General features: G+C 45.5%; 1 protein-coding gene across 1 annotated transcript in view; it reads left to right on the top strand.

Moving 5' to 3' along the window:
- The window catches only part of shank2b (SH3 and multiple ankyrin repeat domains 2b), a 140921-nt gene that overhangs the window by 39555 nt on the left and 87435 nt on the right, over positions 1-13931 (top strand). Inside the window, exons 10-12 of the mRNA XM_064951300.1 lie at positions 28-343; positions 8686-8846; positions 9580-9696. Coding sequence (XP_064807372.1) covers positions 28-343; positions 8686-8846; positions 9580-9696 — 594 coding nt within the window. The remainder of the gene's footprint in view (positions 1-27; positions 344-8685; positions 8847-9579; positions 9697-13931) is intronic.

Below are 13931 nucleotides of genomic sequence, written 5' to 3'. Positions count from 1 at the left end.
CCTCCCTCCCTCCCTCCCTCCCTCTAGTGCCTTTCCGTGAGGCGCCGGCCCAACCTGCCCGGCGCAAGCAAGCTCCACGGAGCACCCTCGCTGCACCACGGCCGGCGCTCTTGCGCTCCAACAGCGACAACAACCTGAACGTGAACAACCGGTCACCCTTGCCGTCCCCGAGCCACTCTCCCCTGCGTAGCCTCTCCCCTCGCCGGCCCCAGCAGCAGCAGATGCCCAGCCCCAATGGAACAGTCAGGACCATGGGGAAGGGGGCTCCCCGCCCTCCCCGCTCACCTTCCCTGGGGCGCCTGGGGGAGGAAGCACGGAGACAGACCCCTCAGCGACAGCCCAGGTTAGTCACCAACCAGGGTTTGAGTTATACATTGGCTCTTGAGGGCTCCCAACTTCTTTTGCAGGTGCCCAGAGTTAAATCGTGGATTATTTTAGGGGGGGGGCCCGGCCCATATCAATATATCAATACTTATGGGTGGGCCCTGATTTGTTATGAGGCTGCCCAGGCTTACTAGACCTCCTTTTAGTTAAACCATGTCACCAACTATAGGGTGCGACTGCTATAGGGTGTGACTTTCCAATTAGTGCCCTTGGTAGTTTACAGAACCTCTACAAACAGAGTGCAGTTACAAAGAAGGATTTTGGCCCAGAAAATATGTCCCAAATGAGTCCCTGGTGCACATGGCAGCCTGGGGAATAGAGATGGTAGATGTGTGGCGCTCACTGTAGCTCTGATCAGTCTCTCTCAGGAGAGTGTGGATGTGTGTTCATGGATGTGTGTGGATGTTGGCCCAAAAACAGTCCCTGGTGTTCACTGCATCTTGGGGAGTAGAGGTTCTAGATGTGCTCCACCATCGGTCCAATCAGTCACTCTTAATAAAGTGGCAACGTCGGAGTGGGGGTTTCTGTGGCAGACAGGGGAGGGAAGGGTTTGTTCAGTTGGGATGAGTGAGGCCCTGCTCAAAAGTAGTACACCATACAGGGAATACGGTGAGAGGAATTACAGGCAGACAGAGGAGAGGCTTGGCAGTACACTGCGACTTGGTTAATGTGTTCGGATTCCCAATGCCAATCGTGACAACTGTTACTCTTCGTGAACCATACCCCAGTCCTACTTCAGCAAACTGCTTTCGGGTTGGTTTACTTAATTTGACACTCCATCCCCCCTACCCCAGATATACCCTGGATCACGGTCTCATCACATATACCCCCCACCCTCCTACTTCACATCTGTCATTGTCACCATGGATGTACCACCAGATTTGAGTTGAGACCATTTTTGGGTCCACGTCAATGACGACGTGTGTTTGCGTGCGACCGTGTGAATCTCTTCACCATAGCAGGGGGTCTGTGGAGAGCAGAGCAGGCTCAGTAAGTGGGCCACGCCAATTACTCACTGCTCGCCTAAAAGGAAAACGGAAATTCATCTAAATTGAATCCGAATATGACAGATGTCACACAATGAATGATCCTATGGAAATTGTACCTTTTCTTTTTTTCTCCCCTTCAGCTTCCCCGTGTTCAGCCCGTGTTCAGCCCGTGTTCAGCCCGTGTTCAGCCCCTGTTCAGCCCGTGTTCAGCCCGTGTTCAGCCCGTGTTCAGCCCGTGTTCAGCCCCTGTTCAGCCCGTGTTCAGCCCGTGTTCAGCCCGTGTTCAGCCCGTGTTCAGCCCCTGTTCAGGATGCATAATGAGTTGTTGAGTGCCTTCACTCGGCCTCCTCTCAGCCAGGTCAGCAGGCCTACTGGTGTATGAATACATTATTACTGGCACCGTTACTGGAGTAGAGCGGTTCAAATGGGACGCCGTTAGTTCCTCCCTAGTTACTGGAGTGGTTGCTATGGCCATTACTGCCATATGGTGCATATGTGTTTTTAGCAGCTCACTAGCTTATTCCACGGTGTGTTAGATGATGTCCTCCAACTGCGGACCAAAGCAAAGCGCTAACAGCTGTAGTGTGTTTCGGATGTGATCTGATAATTGCTGTTTGCTATTACGCTCCGGACAACGATGATTCAGAGGCCAATATAAAACACACTATTTTCTGTATTTAGTTCTAAGGCGTAGACAGTACTTGTGCTAAATAACTGTTCAGGGTTAGAGCTGGCTATTTTAACTGTATTAGATCATTCACTTAGATTATTGCTTTACTTGGTACTGTAGTAGACACTCTATCTTGGTTTACATACTGTACCTAGAAAGAGCAATGACAAATAGCTCACATGTATATTCCTTCTGTTTTTGATTTAGTCATTTTAGCCAACAATCTTATCCAGAGCAATTTATAGTAGTGAGTGCATACATTTTTCATACTGGTCCCCCGGGGAAATTGAACCCACAACCCTGGCGTTGCAAGTGCCAATGCTCTACTAACTGAGCCACTCGGTGCCTGTTATAGCTTCATTGAAACGCTGATATATCCTGACATGATACCTTTAAAGAAGCAATTATTTACCATGACAGTGAGTGTTACATGAACACTCATCTGTTTTTGCCTCAGCATAGCAGTAGATCAGAAATAGACACATTGTGACAATATTCAGACACAACCATTGGCTGATGCTGCTGTTGGAGGACCTATTTTCTTCCTGTTCTTGTTTTGCATAAATACCTCAGCCCACGACTGCCTCTTCCAAATTTAACATCCTTATGTAATCACTGTCTTTGGTTCAGGGTATGAGGGGTGGGTTTGTGCACGCCTCCATCCCAAATGGCACCCTATTCCCTACATAGTGCACTACTTTTGACCAGAGCCCTATGGCCCTATGGGCCCTGGTCAAAAGTAGAGCACTATATATATATATATATATATATATATATATATATATATATATATATATATATATATATATACACTGCTCAAAAAAATAAAGGGAACACTAAAATAACACATCCTAGATCTGAATGAATGAAATATTCTTAAATACTTTTTTCTTTACATAGTTGAATGTGCTGACAACAAAATCACACAAAAAGTATCAATGGAAATCAAATTTATCAACCCATGGAGGTCTGGATTTGGAGTCACACTCAAAATTAAAGTGGAAAACCACACTACAAGCTGATCCAACTTTGATGTAATGTCCTTAAAACAAGTCAAAATGAGGCTCAGTAGTGTGTGTGGCCTCCACGTGCCTGTATGAACTCCCTACAACGCCTGGGCATGCTCCTGATGAGGTGGCAGATGGTTTCCTGAGGGATCTCCTCCCAGACCTGGACTAAAGCATCCGCCAACTCCTGGACAGTCTGTGGTGCAACGTGGCGTTGGTGGATGGAGCGAGACATGATGTCCCAGATGTGCTCAATTGGATTCAGGTCTGGGGAACGGGCGGGCCAGTCCATAGCATCAATGCCTTCCTCTTGCAGGAACTGCTGACACACTCCAGCCACATGAGGTCTTGCATTGTCTTGCATTAGGAGGAACCCAGGGCCAACCGCACCAGCATATGGTCTCACAAGGGGTCTGAGGATCTCATCTGGGTACCTAATGGCAGTCAAGCTACCTCTGGCGAGCACATGGAGGGCTGTGCAGCCCCCCAAAGAAATGCCACCCCACACCATGACTGACCCACCGCCAAACCGGTCATGCTGGAGGATGTTGCAGGCAGCAGAACGTTCTCCACGGCGTCTCCAGACTCTGTCACGTCTGTCACATGTGCTCAGTGTGAATCTGCTTTCATCTGTGAAGAGCACAGGGCGCCAGTGGCGAATTTGCCAATCTTGGTGTTCTCTGGCAAATGCCAAACGTCCTGCACGGTGTTGGGCTGTAAGCTCAACCCCACCTGTGGATGTCGGGCCCTCATACCACCCTCATGGAGTCTGTTTCTGACCGTTTGAGCAGACACATGCACATTTGTGGCCTGCTGGAGGTCATTTTGCAGGGCTCTGGCAATGCTCCTCCTGCTCCTCCTTGCACAAAGGCGGAGGTAGCGGTCCTGCTGCTGGGTTGTTGCCCTCCTACGACCTCCTCCACGTCTCCTGATGTACTGGCCTGTCTCCTGGTAGCGCCTCCATGCTCTGGACACTACGCTGACAGACACAGCAAACCTTCTTGCCACAGCTCGCATTGATGTGCAATCCTGGATGAGCTGCACTTCCTGAGCAACTTGTGTGGGTTATAGACTCCGTCTCATGCTACCACTAGAGTGAAAGCACCGCCAGCATTCAAAAGTGGTCTGTGGTCACCACCTGCAGAACCACTCCTTTATTGGGTGTGTCTTGCTAATTGCCTAAAATTTCCACCTGTTGTCTATTCCATTTGCACAACAGCATGTGAAATGTATTGTCAATCAGTGTTGCTTCCTAAGTGGACAGTTTGATTTCACAGAAGTATGATTGACTTGGAGTTACATTGTGTTGTTTAAGTGTTCCCTTAATTTTTTTAGCAGTATATATATATATATATATATATATATATATATATATTTATATTTATATATATATAGAATATGATGCCATTTGGAACACAGACGGGTGGGTTTGAGCATGTCGCCAACCAGGGTTGGTTGCTGGTCAACAAGGACTTGCTCTTTGTAGTTTGTAGAGGCGGGTTGCTGTTAGCCAGGACTGTGCCCCAAATAGCACCCTATTCCCTACATAGTGCACAACTTCTGACCAGAGCCCTATGGGCCGTGGTCAAAAGTGGTGGACTATATAGGGATTGGAATATGGTGCCATTTGGGACACAGGTCATCAACCATGGTTGGTTGGTGGTAAACGATGACGTGCCTTTTTGTAGTTTGTATGGGCGGTTATCTAGCTGGTAGTTGGTAGCTTGTGTCCTATAAACCTCTCACTGGGTTATTTACACCGTCGGCAGTTTTTTTATGATCTATTATTCATCCCGTTCATAAGTTTCTCTTACGTCTCATACCGTCCATAGCACACGTGCGCAGTACAATACCCTTGTGTTCTTCCCATTTGGTATATGGCAACGCAAGAGTGTCCCGTTGCTATTTAATGACCGTCACGACCCTACACGACACTATAACTATGTAGACACTATCTCTATAGTCTTTCCATCATGCAGCAATCCGGTGCCATTTTCACATTTTGGTTGCATCACACTGCTAAGTTTGATGCCCACTATTCTAGCAGATCCCCCAGACACTCTTTTTTTCCCCAACTATTACATTTTTTTTTCACACAATTGTGTCGAACCCAACCAAACTGTGCTGGCTCCATCCAGAACATTTACAGCAACTATGGTGGATGTGTAACCAAGCCATCTCAAGACAGCTTGGCTCGGCTCGACACAGTAGTGTGTGTAGAGCCACGAAAGCATCTGGAGGATCTGATGTGACAGCTTGACTGTTAAACAGGCAGTGAGCTGCTGTCAGTCACAGTGGTCTGGCATCTCCACACACACACACACACACACACACACACACACACACACACACACACACACACACACACACACACACACACACACACACACACACACACACACACACACACACACACACACACACACACACACACACACACACACACACACACACACACACACACACACACTGCCATGGCTACTAAGCGTAAAGTCATGACTAAAAGGTTAACATTGGTTTGACTGTTGCCATGTGCCAAGGTCACGTATTTATGATTTCGACCTACCAGTGAATGAATGACAATGACTTTGGGCCTATGCATTTATAGGCTATAAAGTGTGCAGCATCTGTACTAAGTCAAATAAAATCTCAAATTGTGTTGCTGTAGTTACACAAAAAAAGGTGTTACGTAACGTGAATGTCGGTATTGTTGGTGAGACCCTATCATGCTTAATGGGCTGGCAGGTGGTCTAGTGGTTAGAGTGTTGGGCCAGTAACCGAAAGGTTGCTGGATGGAATCTCCGAGCTGACAAGGTAAAAATCTGCCCCTGAGCAAGGCAGGTAACTCGAGTCCTAAAGAAACACCAAGTTACAATGAAACAGTTATACGTAGAGGAAAAGGAATGTTATAGGTCAAAGGGCCACTGTTCCCCCGGTAGGCTGTCATTGTAAATAAGAATGTTGTCCTAACAGACTTGCCTAGTTAAATGAAGGTCAAATGTACACACTGCATTGTATTCAGTGTGTGGACTCTGCAGAGTCTCTTGTCTTGATAGTTTGCTATCGTCAGCACCTGCTCAGACAATGGATGTGTCATGGTTTCCCTTTTACTGCTTCACACTCTCAAAATCTACAACCTGAAAGGGTTCTTCGGCTGTCCCCATAGGACTCTTTTTAGCTCCAGGTAAAATCTTTTTGGGTTCCCATGTAGAACCCTTTCCGCAGAGTTTTCTACATGGAACCCAAAAGGGTTCTACCTGGAACCAAAAAGGCTGTTCCTATGGGGACAGCTGAAAACCCCTTTTGGAACCCTTTTTCCTAAGAGGGGGAAGGATAGGAGGCTATGCTATGCTATGCTATGCTATGCTATGCTAGCCTATCCAGTCGGCATGAGGGATGCCTTTGGCTGTGACTTCGACAGAAATAGTGATTCACTTGGTATGAAATCTAACCTCGGTTAGTTTGGTCGCAGACGGGTCGGATGCTCGATTAAAACCATTTACGTTCACGCAGTCGGGTACATTAGATATGACAAGGTATAGTCCCTGCCTACAGTTAAGCGGAGGAGGCTGTACCACACTAGGTACCTACAGTGATGCTAAACTAGGTAGTGAGCATGAGGGATGCCTTTGGTTGTGACTTTGACAGAGTCTCTATAGAGTCTTAATGAAGCACCAGCCACTGAGGGCATGTACAGCTGGAATTCTCCTCTGGCCCACTTTCTCTCTCTCTCTGCCGCTCTGCTGGCCTCTATCGCCGTGTGTGTGTGTGTGTGTGTGTGTGTGTGTGTGTGTGTGTGTGTGTGTGTGTGTGTGTGTGTGTGTGTGTGTGTGTGTGTGTGTGTCATGCTGTGTCCCTGGGCTAGCAGGTGGAGCAGCGAGGTGGGTAGGCTCTCATCCCCCAGGCCTAGCACAGGAGGTGAACATACCAGGACATCACATATCACTGCTCTGCTGCTGCCTTGGTTGTCAGACGTTTACAGTACACCATCCCCATCATCTCCATGAGTACAGCATGTCATCTGTGGCGCTTCAAAATGTGTTGTCATTTTCGGTGTAGATCTTGTTGAATTACACTGTGTTCATATCAGTGACATTGACAGATGAAAAATGTTTACTCGTTTTAAGTCTAAACACAGTCCACAAAGTACTTTCTATGCAAATTAGCTTTGCTGTACAAGGCTCTTGTGCTAAATACACAAGAGAATCTCAATTTGGGGCCTGAACTTCATACTGTATTGCAGAAGACATTGTAATGTTTCCATCTACATCCTCTTCCCCTGTGTCATTTTTCTCTACAAAGCAGGTGAATGCCAAGAGCTCTGCGGATAATAGCTCTGATTGGTTTCCCTGTTCTTCTCATTGTGTTGTAGAATAGATGATGTGTGCAGAGAGTAGGTCTGGACCACAAGCTGGGATAGGAGTGGTAATAGGGCCCCTGTTGAGGGACCCAGACACTGTACAGCAACTCCAAACAACCGAATGGACAGAGAGAGTTTGCTGCTTTAATTAGCTAGAAGGAGCATTCGTATTCAACAGAGGAGAGCCTCGTTACTGCATCAGGCTTCAATATAAAGCTATGTAAACATATACGAGTGGACCATCATAGTAATTATATTGTCCAAGCACTATCCAATCATTTGATACATTGTACTGGTGTTCTGAGATTTGTAAACATTCAGGCAGTATTGGTAAAAAAAAAAAAGAGTAATGTCTCTCAATTGCTACATATTTCACTTCTCCACATTAACGAATGTCAGACTTTTGAGTGGGGAATGGAATATATCAACATCAAATGGATGATCAACACAGATTTGATGATACTCCTGTCATTGGTGTGGATAATGAGCCCGTTCCAGCTCTGATCTCCTATTGTAGGCCGTCAGTTTTAAAAGCAGGCCAACAGAGGGGGCCATTGTACAACCTTTCATTCCTGTCAGTGAATTTCCTCAGCTGCTATGACGTGCTGCTCATTGAGTAGAGTAGAGTTCACTAAATACATGGAATTTTGTTGACAACTATTGGTCACCGTTATAAAATACACTAGATAAATAAATACAAGATAATGACTGGACTCAACCACACATGATATCTTTTTGAATGGCCGGGTGTCCTGTCTTCAGTCAGCTGTACTTTCCAAACAAAATGATATTTTGTCCACCTCTTGTCTCTCCTTATGTCGGCAGTTATATGTAAACCAAGCTTACTTTTACTTTGCTGCTTTCGGGTAAAGTTTTTCGACTTTAAAATGAAGTTGATGATATTTCTTTTTGAATATTGTCATTATTAAAACGCTCATGACAGTTATTTTATTTTCATGACGGTCTTCATCCATAATCTGCAGTTACACGGTTATAGAGCCCTACTAAATACATACCCATATAATTTCACTGTTATGTGAAAATATGTATCTTGCACTTTTTTCTCTTCCCTATCCTGTTCCCCGAATATGCCCCCCCTCCCCACAGTATACAGTTTAAAGGGGGCACAGGCTGCTAAAGTGTGCTTTATACCAAAAGGCTGTGCTCCATTTAATAAAATCACTGTATGTGACCACAAAAAAAGTATGTTTCTATTTCTGTGACTACGGACTAACCTTCCCCTAACCTCAATCTTTTTCCCCTCTCCCTCTCCAGCCCACACAGGGGTCGGGAAGCTTTCTCTGATGGCATAGACAGCCAGGGGCCCAAGCGTAAGCTGTACAGTGCTGTGCCAGGCAAGCACTATGTGGTGACCCAGTCCTACCAACCACAGGCCGAAGGAGAGATCCCCCTGTACAAGAACGACAAGGTCAAAGGTAAACATCCTGGTCGATCTATGCTGTATCCCAGAGCGAAGTAGTGTTTTAATTGGGACACATTTTTTACTGCTTGAGCACTGGGCGTTCTTACAGTATAATGGCTCTCAAATACAGTATGAGCGCCAGTACAGTACATTTGTATTAGTTCCGGCACCTTTTTCATTTCACTTTAAGCACTGGGGAGAGAGATATTAGAGGCAACCACTCAGAAGGATGTCATTAAGAAGTCCATCAGTAACCTGCTTAGATTTAGCTAAATGATTTTTCCCAACTAAGTAAACAGTTAAAAGCAAGACACTTATGCAAAAGACTGCAGTGCATTGTATTTACTCTAGTTATTTACTCTCACTTCTACTCTAGTTATTTCTAACATCAGTGGTAGCTTTGTCTCTTAGGGAAAAGGACTATTTCGTTTACGAGTGTGTTTTTCCTCAGTGCTTTTGAGTTTTAAAATTCAATTGTGCCTTTTCAAAGGTTCCATAGTATTTACCTGTCAGGTTGTCATGTTGGGTAAGCTGGAGTGGCATTGAAGAGACCACAGGCACATTGGTGGAGTGGAGCTGGGGTCTTTTTAAATTAATAATGACTAATGCAGTCAATTCTTCTTTTACATACTACTATTTACATTTTTCTTACACAGTCTTTCCCCCTTTATCTCACTCCCCCTTCCCCACCCTCTCTCTTTCTCTCTTTTCACCCACGCTTCCCCTCCTCTCTCTCCCCCTCCCAGTGCTCTCCATAGGGGAAAGTGGTTTCTGGGAGGGCAGTGCCCGTGGTAACTTGGGGTGGTTCCCAGCAGAGTGTGTGGAGGAGAACATCCCTAACCAAGTCCAGGAGGAGAAACCATGTAAGTCCTCGGTGTGTGTGTGTGTGATCCCTAGCCAGGCCCACTAGGAGAAGCCTCCTCTCAAGACAGATCACCACGCTGTTCTAAATCACTTCTAAATCTCCGCTCGCAGCGCCACGAGGATTGATGTTTTATTGATTGGTAGAACAGTTGTTAGTGTAAAGTCTGATGCCAAACGGCCTCATTTTTTGCCTCGCGCATCCCGTCCCTCTCCTCCTCTACAACTCAATAGGGCTCCATTATATGAATGAAGGAAGGAAATGGACCTTTATAACAAGAGTTATTTCGTGACCTATCGTTTTATTCAAACACACACACTCCGTTTCTTCAAAGAAAAAAGCAATCAGATTCTGGCGAGATATTTTTCTCCTGTGCTCGGGTCTCAGCTTTAGCTCTCTTATGCTTCGATAACCCTCTGAATATGTGAAGTGCCTTCTGGCCATGGCAGGCTGGTAATGCAATTAGCACTCAGCAGCATGGACACAGTCCACAGCCTACACATGCGTTCTCTCACAACACGGTGTTTGCGTGGATCCTTTGCATTCAGTAGGCTAAGCCACAGGGTACATGCATCTACAGTAGCCTATCTCTGCCTGTACAGTAGCGGGCATGCGAACCTCATGTTCATTACATGCGTAACCTGTGTATTTCACGCTTGGTTCCTTGACCTCTCCTAGTATGTCATTCTGGATTATGGATAGAGAGAGCCACACAGATACCTGAGACTAGACTACAACGCAGCTGTAGTACTGTAGTGAAGATGTTAAAATGTCTGTGATGTTGGCTGGTAGACTGCTTTCTTCCTTTGCATTTGTGCATGTACAGTATTTTTGTGCAGTTTGTGTGAATTTGTGTGTGTGTACTCTGTGCGCATACTACGTGTGTGTGTGTGTGGGTGTGGGTGTGCATGTGCGTGCGTGTGCGGCGCGTGTGTATGCTTCTGTGTGTCTGCGTGTGCCCCTTGCTCCTGGGGGCAACATTCTGTTGAAAGTTATTTTGGTCCAAATAAATGCCTTCCACATCAGTGCAGCCAGTGTTCAGTAGCTTATGAGGCCATGCAGCTCTGCTCAGGCCAGAGGGGATGAGGGCTCTCTTGAGTTTAAAGCACACCATGATTGCATGATCCGGCTGCACTGATGTACTGACATAATAGTAAGGCAGCTATTGAAACGCTTAGTGCGAGATTTTGTCAAACCATTTTCGACCTACCCAAATTCAGACGGACTCATGTAGACCATTTGTATGTCTCTGCATGCGGTTCTAAGGAAGTTTCTTAACTGGCGTCGGCGCAATGACTGGAAGTCTACCGGAACGGCTAGCATGCACATCTACCTCTTGCTTCTCTCTGAATATGTGAAGGGCCTTCTGTCCATGGCAGGCACACACACAATTAGCACTCAGCAGCAAGGACACAGTCCACAGTCTACACATGCGTCCTTCACAATGCAGTGTTTGCGTGAATTATTTGCATTCAGTAGGCTAAGCCACAGGGTACGCGCATTTTACGGTAGCCTGTACAGAAGCGGTTGTGCGGACCTCATACATGCTATAACCTGTGTGTTTCACCCTTGGTTCCCTGACCTCTCCTAGTGTGTCTTCTGGATTATGGGTAGAGAGAGACATTAACTTTTACTATGTTACGTCTATGCCTGAGTCCAGGTTGATCTTGCGGGAGTTGCTGTTCCACAACTACCGCATATCAACCAATCAGCATCCAGGATCCAAACAACCGTTTTATTACACATTATAAAAAGCAGCATTTGAATAAAGCGATACTTCAATGCTTCCACTTTCGCCATCACTGTCTTATCAATCTTCTTGAACCACAAAATAATATACAGGATTCCCACCGGTGACCAAAATATATGATGTCACTATTGTAGGTCATTTTGCATAAAAGTGTCTTCTAAATGGACTGTTAGGAGGGTGGTGAACAGAAATAAATTAATGATGTTTTAAATTAGAAGTCAGGCAGGCTTGAGAAGCATTGGCAAACCATCTGTGATGCAATTGGCTGGGAGGGTTGTGTGTGTGTGTGTGTGTGTGTGTGTGTGTGTGTGTGTGTGTGTGTGTGTGTGTGTGTGTGTGTGTGTGTGTGTGTGTGTGTGTGTGTGTGTGTGTGTGTGTGTGTGTGTGTGTGTGTGTGTGTGTGTGGCATCACAATATGAGTCATTATGATGTCATTCTGCCTGCTACTCCACTCTGACAGAACACTGATATGCCATTGAATGTTCCAGACCCTCGTGTGTGTGTTTATGTGTTCCAGTGTGTGTGTGTGTGTTCCAGACACTTACCTGTGGCTTATATAGTATCAGAACATTGTGCAGTGACTGGAGAGGTCTCTTGATAGGAGAAGGCTAGCTTTGGTGTTTACCCCTTAAAATGTGTATTGGCCAAAATGTATTTAATGTCCAATAATGTCTATACTGAACAAAAATATGAACACAACATGCAACAGTTTTCAGGGAATTAGTCAACTGAAATAAATTATCTAGGCCCTGGGCAGGGTTGCAGGCATGGGTGGGCCTGGGAGGGCATAGGCCCACCATTGTGGGAGCCAGGCCCATCCACTGGAGAGCCAGGCCCAGCCAATCAGATTGAGTTTTTCCCCACAAAAGAGCTTTATTACATACATAAATACTCCTCAATTTCATCAGCTGTCCAGGTGGCTTGTCACAGACGATCCTGCAAGTGAAGAAGCCGGATGTGAAGGTCCTGGGCTAGTGTGGTTACATGTGGTCTTTGGTTGTGAGGCAGATTGGATGTACTGCTAAATTCTCTAAAATGACGTTTTGCCAGCGGCTTGTGGTAGAGAAATTAACATAAAATTATCTGGCAACAGCTCTGGTTGCCAGTTGCACTCCCCCCTAAAACTTGAGAAATCTGTGGCATTGTATTGTGTGACAAATCCGCACATTTTAGATTGGCCTTTTATTGTCCCAAGCACAAAGTGCACCTGTGTAATGATCATGCTGTTTAATCAGCTTCATATGCCACACCTGTCAGGTGGATGGATTATTTTGGCAAAAGAGAAATGCTCACTAACAGGGATGTAAACAAATGTGTGCATATGCAACATTTCTGGGATCTTTTATTTCAGCTCGTGAAACATGGGACCAATACTTTACATGTTACGTTCAGATTTTTCTTTTGTTTATTTGTGAATCCTGAAAGACCTACTTGCTATACTCAGTGACTGGACAGAGTCACAACAACTCAATCAGTACATTTTGACCGAATCTGTGAATTATAGCAGTCCGTGCTACTGTAAAAATGCAGTTTGTGAAGGATATGATAATTCACTATTTGACAATGCAATGTCAATGAGGCTATAATTTGCAGGTACTTTTCATCCAGTCTTGTCCTCACAAATATGTCTGTTTCCATACACCTGAAGGGAAGATATAGCACAGAGGATTTCAGACATTGTTATGGCTCGAGGTCAATAATTACTACCGAAGGACCATCGGAATATTATAGTAGTGGCTACCTGTGCTTCTGTTTGGTTACTAACATCATGCAGTCGTACCAGCATCATGAACCCTTTACTGTAACACTCATGTACATTCCTGATTGATATATTGCCATGGAAACGTCCTCTGTACACTGTACAAGCCCGGTTGCTAAGGAGTGGGCCTCGGCAAGATTTTTTTTCTCTCTCTCTTTTTGTACAATTTTTTCTCTCTCTCATTCTCTCTCTGCACTAAGAACGGAGCTTACGTGGGGATTTTGTCATTACCAGATAGAGTTGTTCTCTTCATGTCTATGGACATGGTTATGGGCTCTATATATTCACATACCGGGATTGGTCAAACTTTCTGGGGATGTTGACGAAAGGCTTTCTAACCCGAGGACTAGAGGTGGAGAGGTGAGGTATCCTGACTTAGGACGGGGACTTGAAGGTAGAGGTGTGAGCGTTTCTGGGAAGCACTCCATTTGAGGAGAGGACAGAAGGGGGCAAATGGAAGAGACTGCCAAATCCAGGAAGAAGGTTCATTTTGGAGGTACAGCACTGTGTGAGTGTTGGGGGGGTAGTCTGGTTGTAAACGTTGTTCAAAATGTTTTCTGGGATCCTAACGGAAAGTGTTTTACCTGGAAGGGAGAAAGGCATATGTAGGTGGTATTTCTTTTAGTTATTTTCAGTGTTTTTAGTTGGAAGTGTGTGTGTGTGTGTGAGTTTATTATGTGGCAAATGGATTGGGTAAATTCTATTCTCAAGTTGAGTATAGTGCTGC

This window comes from Oncorhynchus masou, chromosome 31, assembly GCF_036934945.1.
Source record: "Oncorhynchus masou masou isolate Uvic2021 chromosome 31, UVic_Omas_1.1, whole genome shotgun sequence".
Taxonomy (NCBI): domain Eukaryota; kingdom Metazoa; phylum Chordata; class Actinopteri; order Salmoniformes; family Salmonidae; genus Oncorhynchus; species Oncorhynchus masou.
The sequence above is the reverse complement of the archived record's forward strand: the minus strand, read 5'-3'. Positions and strand labels throughout refer to the sequence as shown.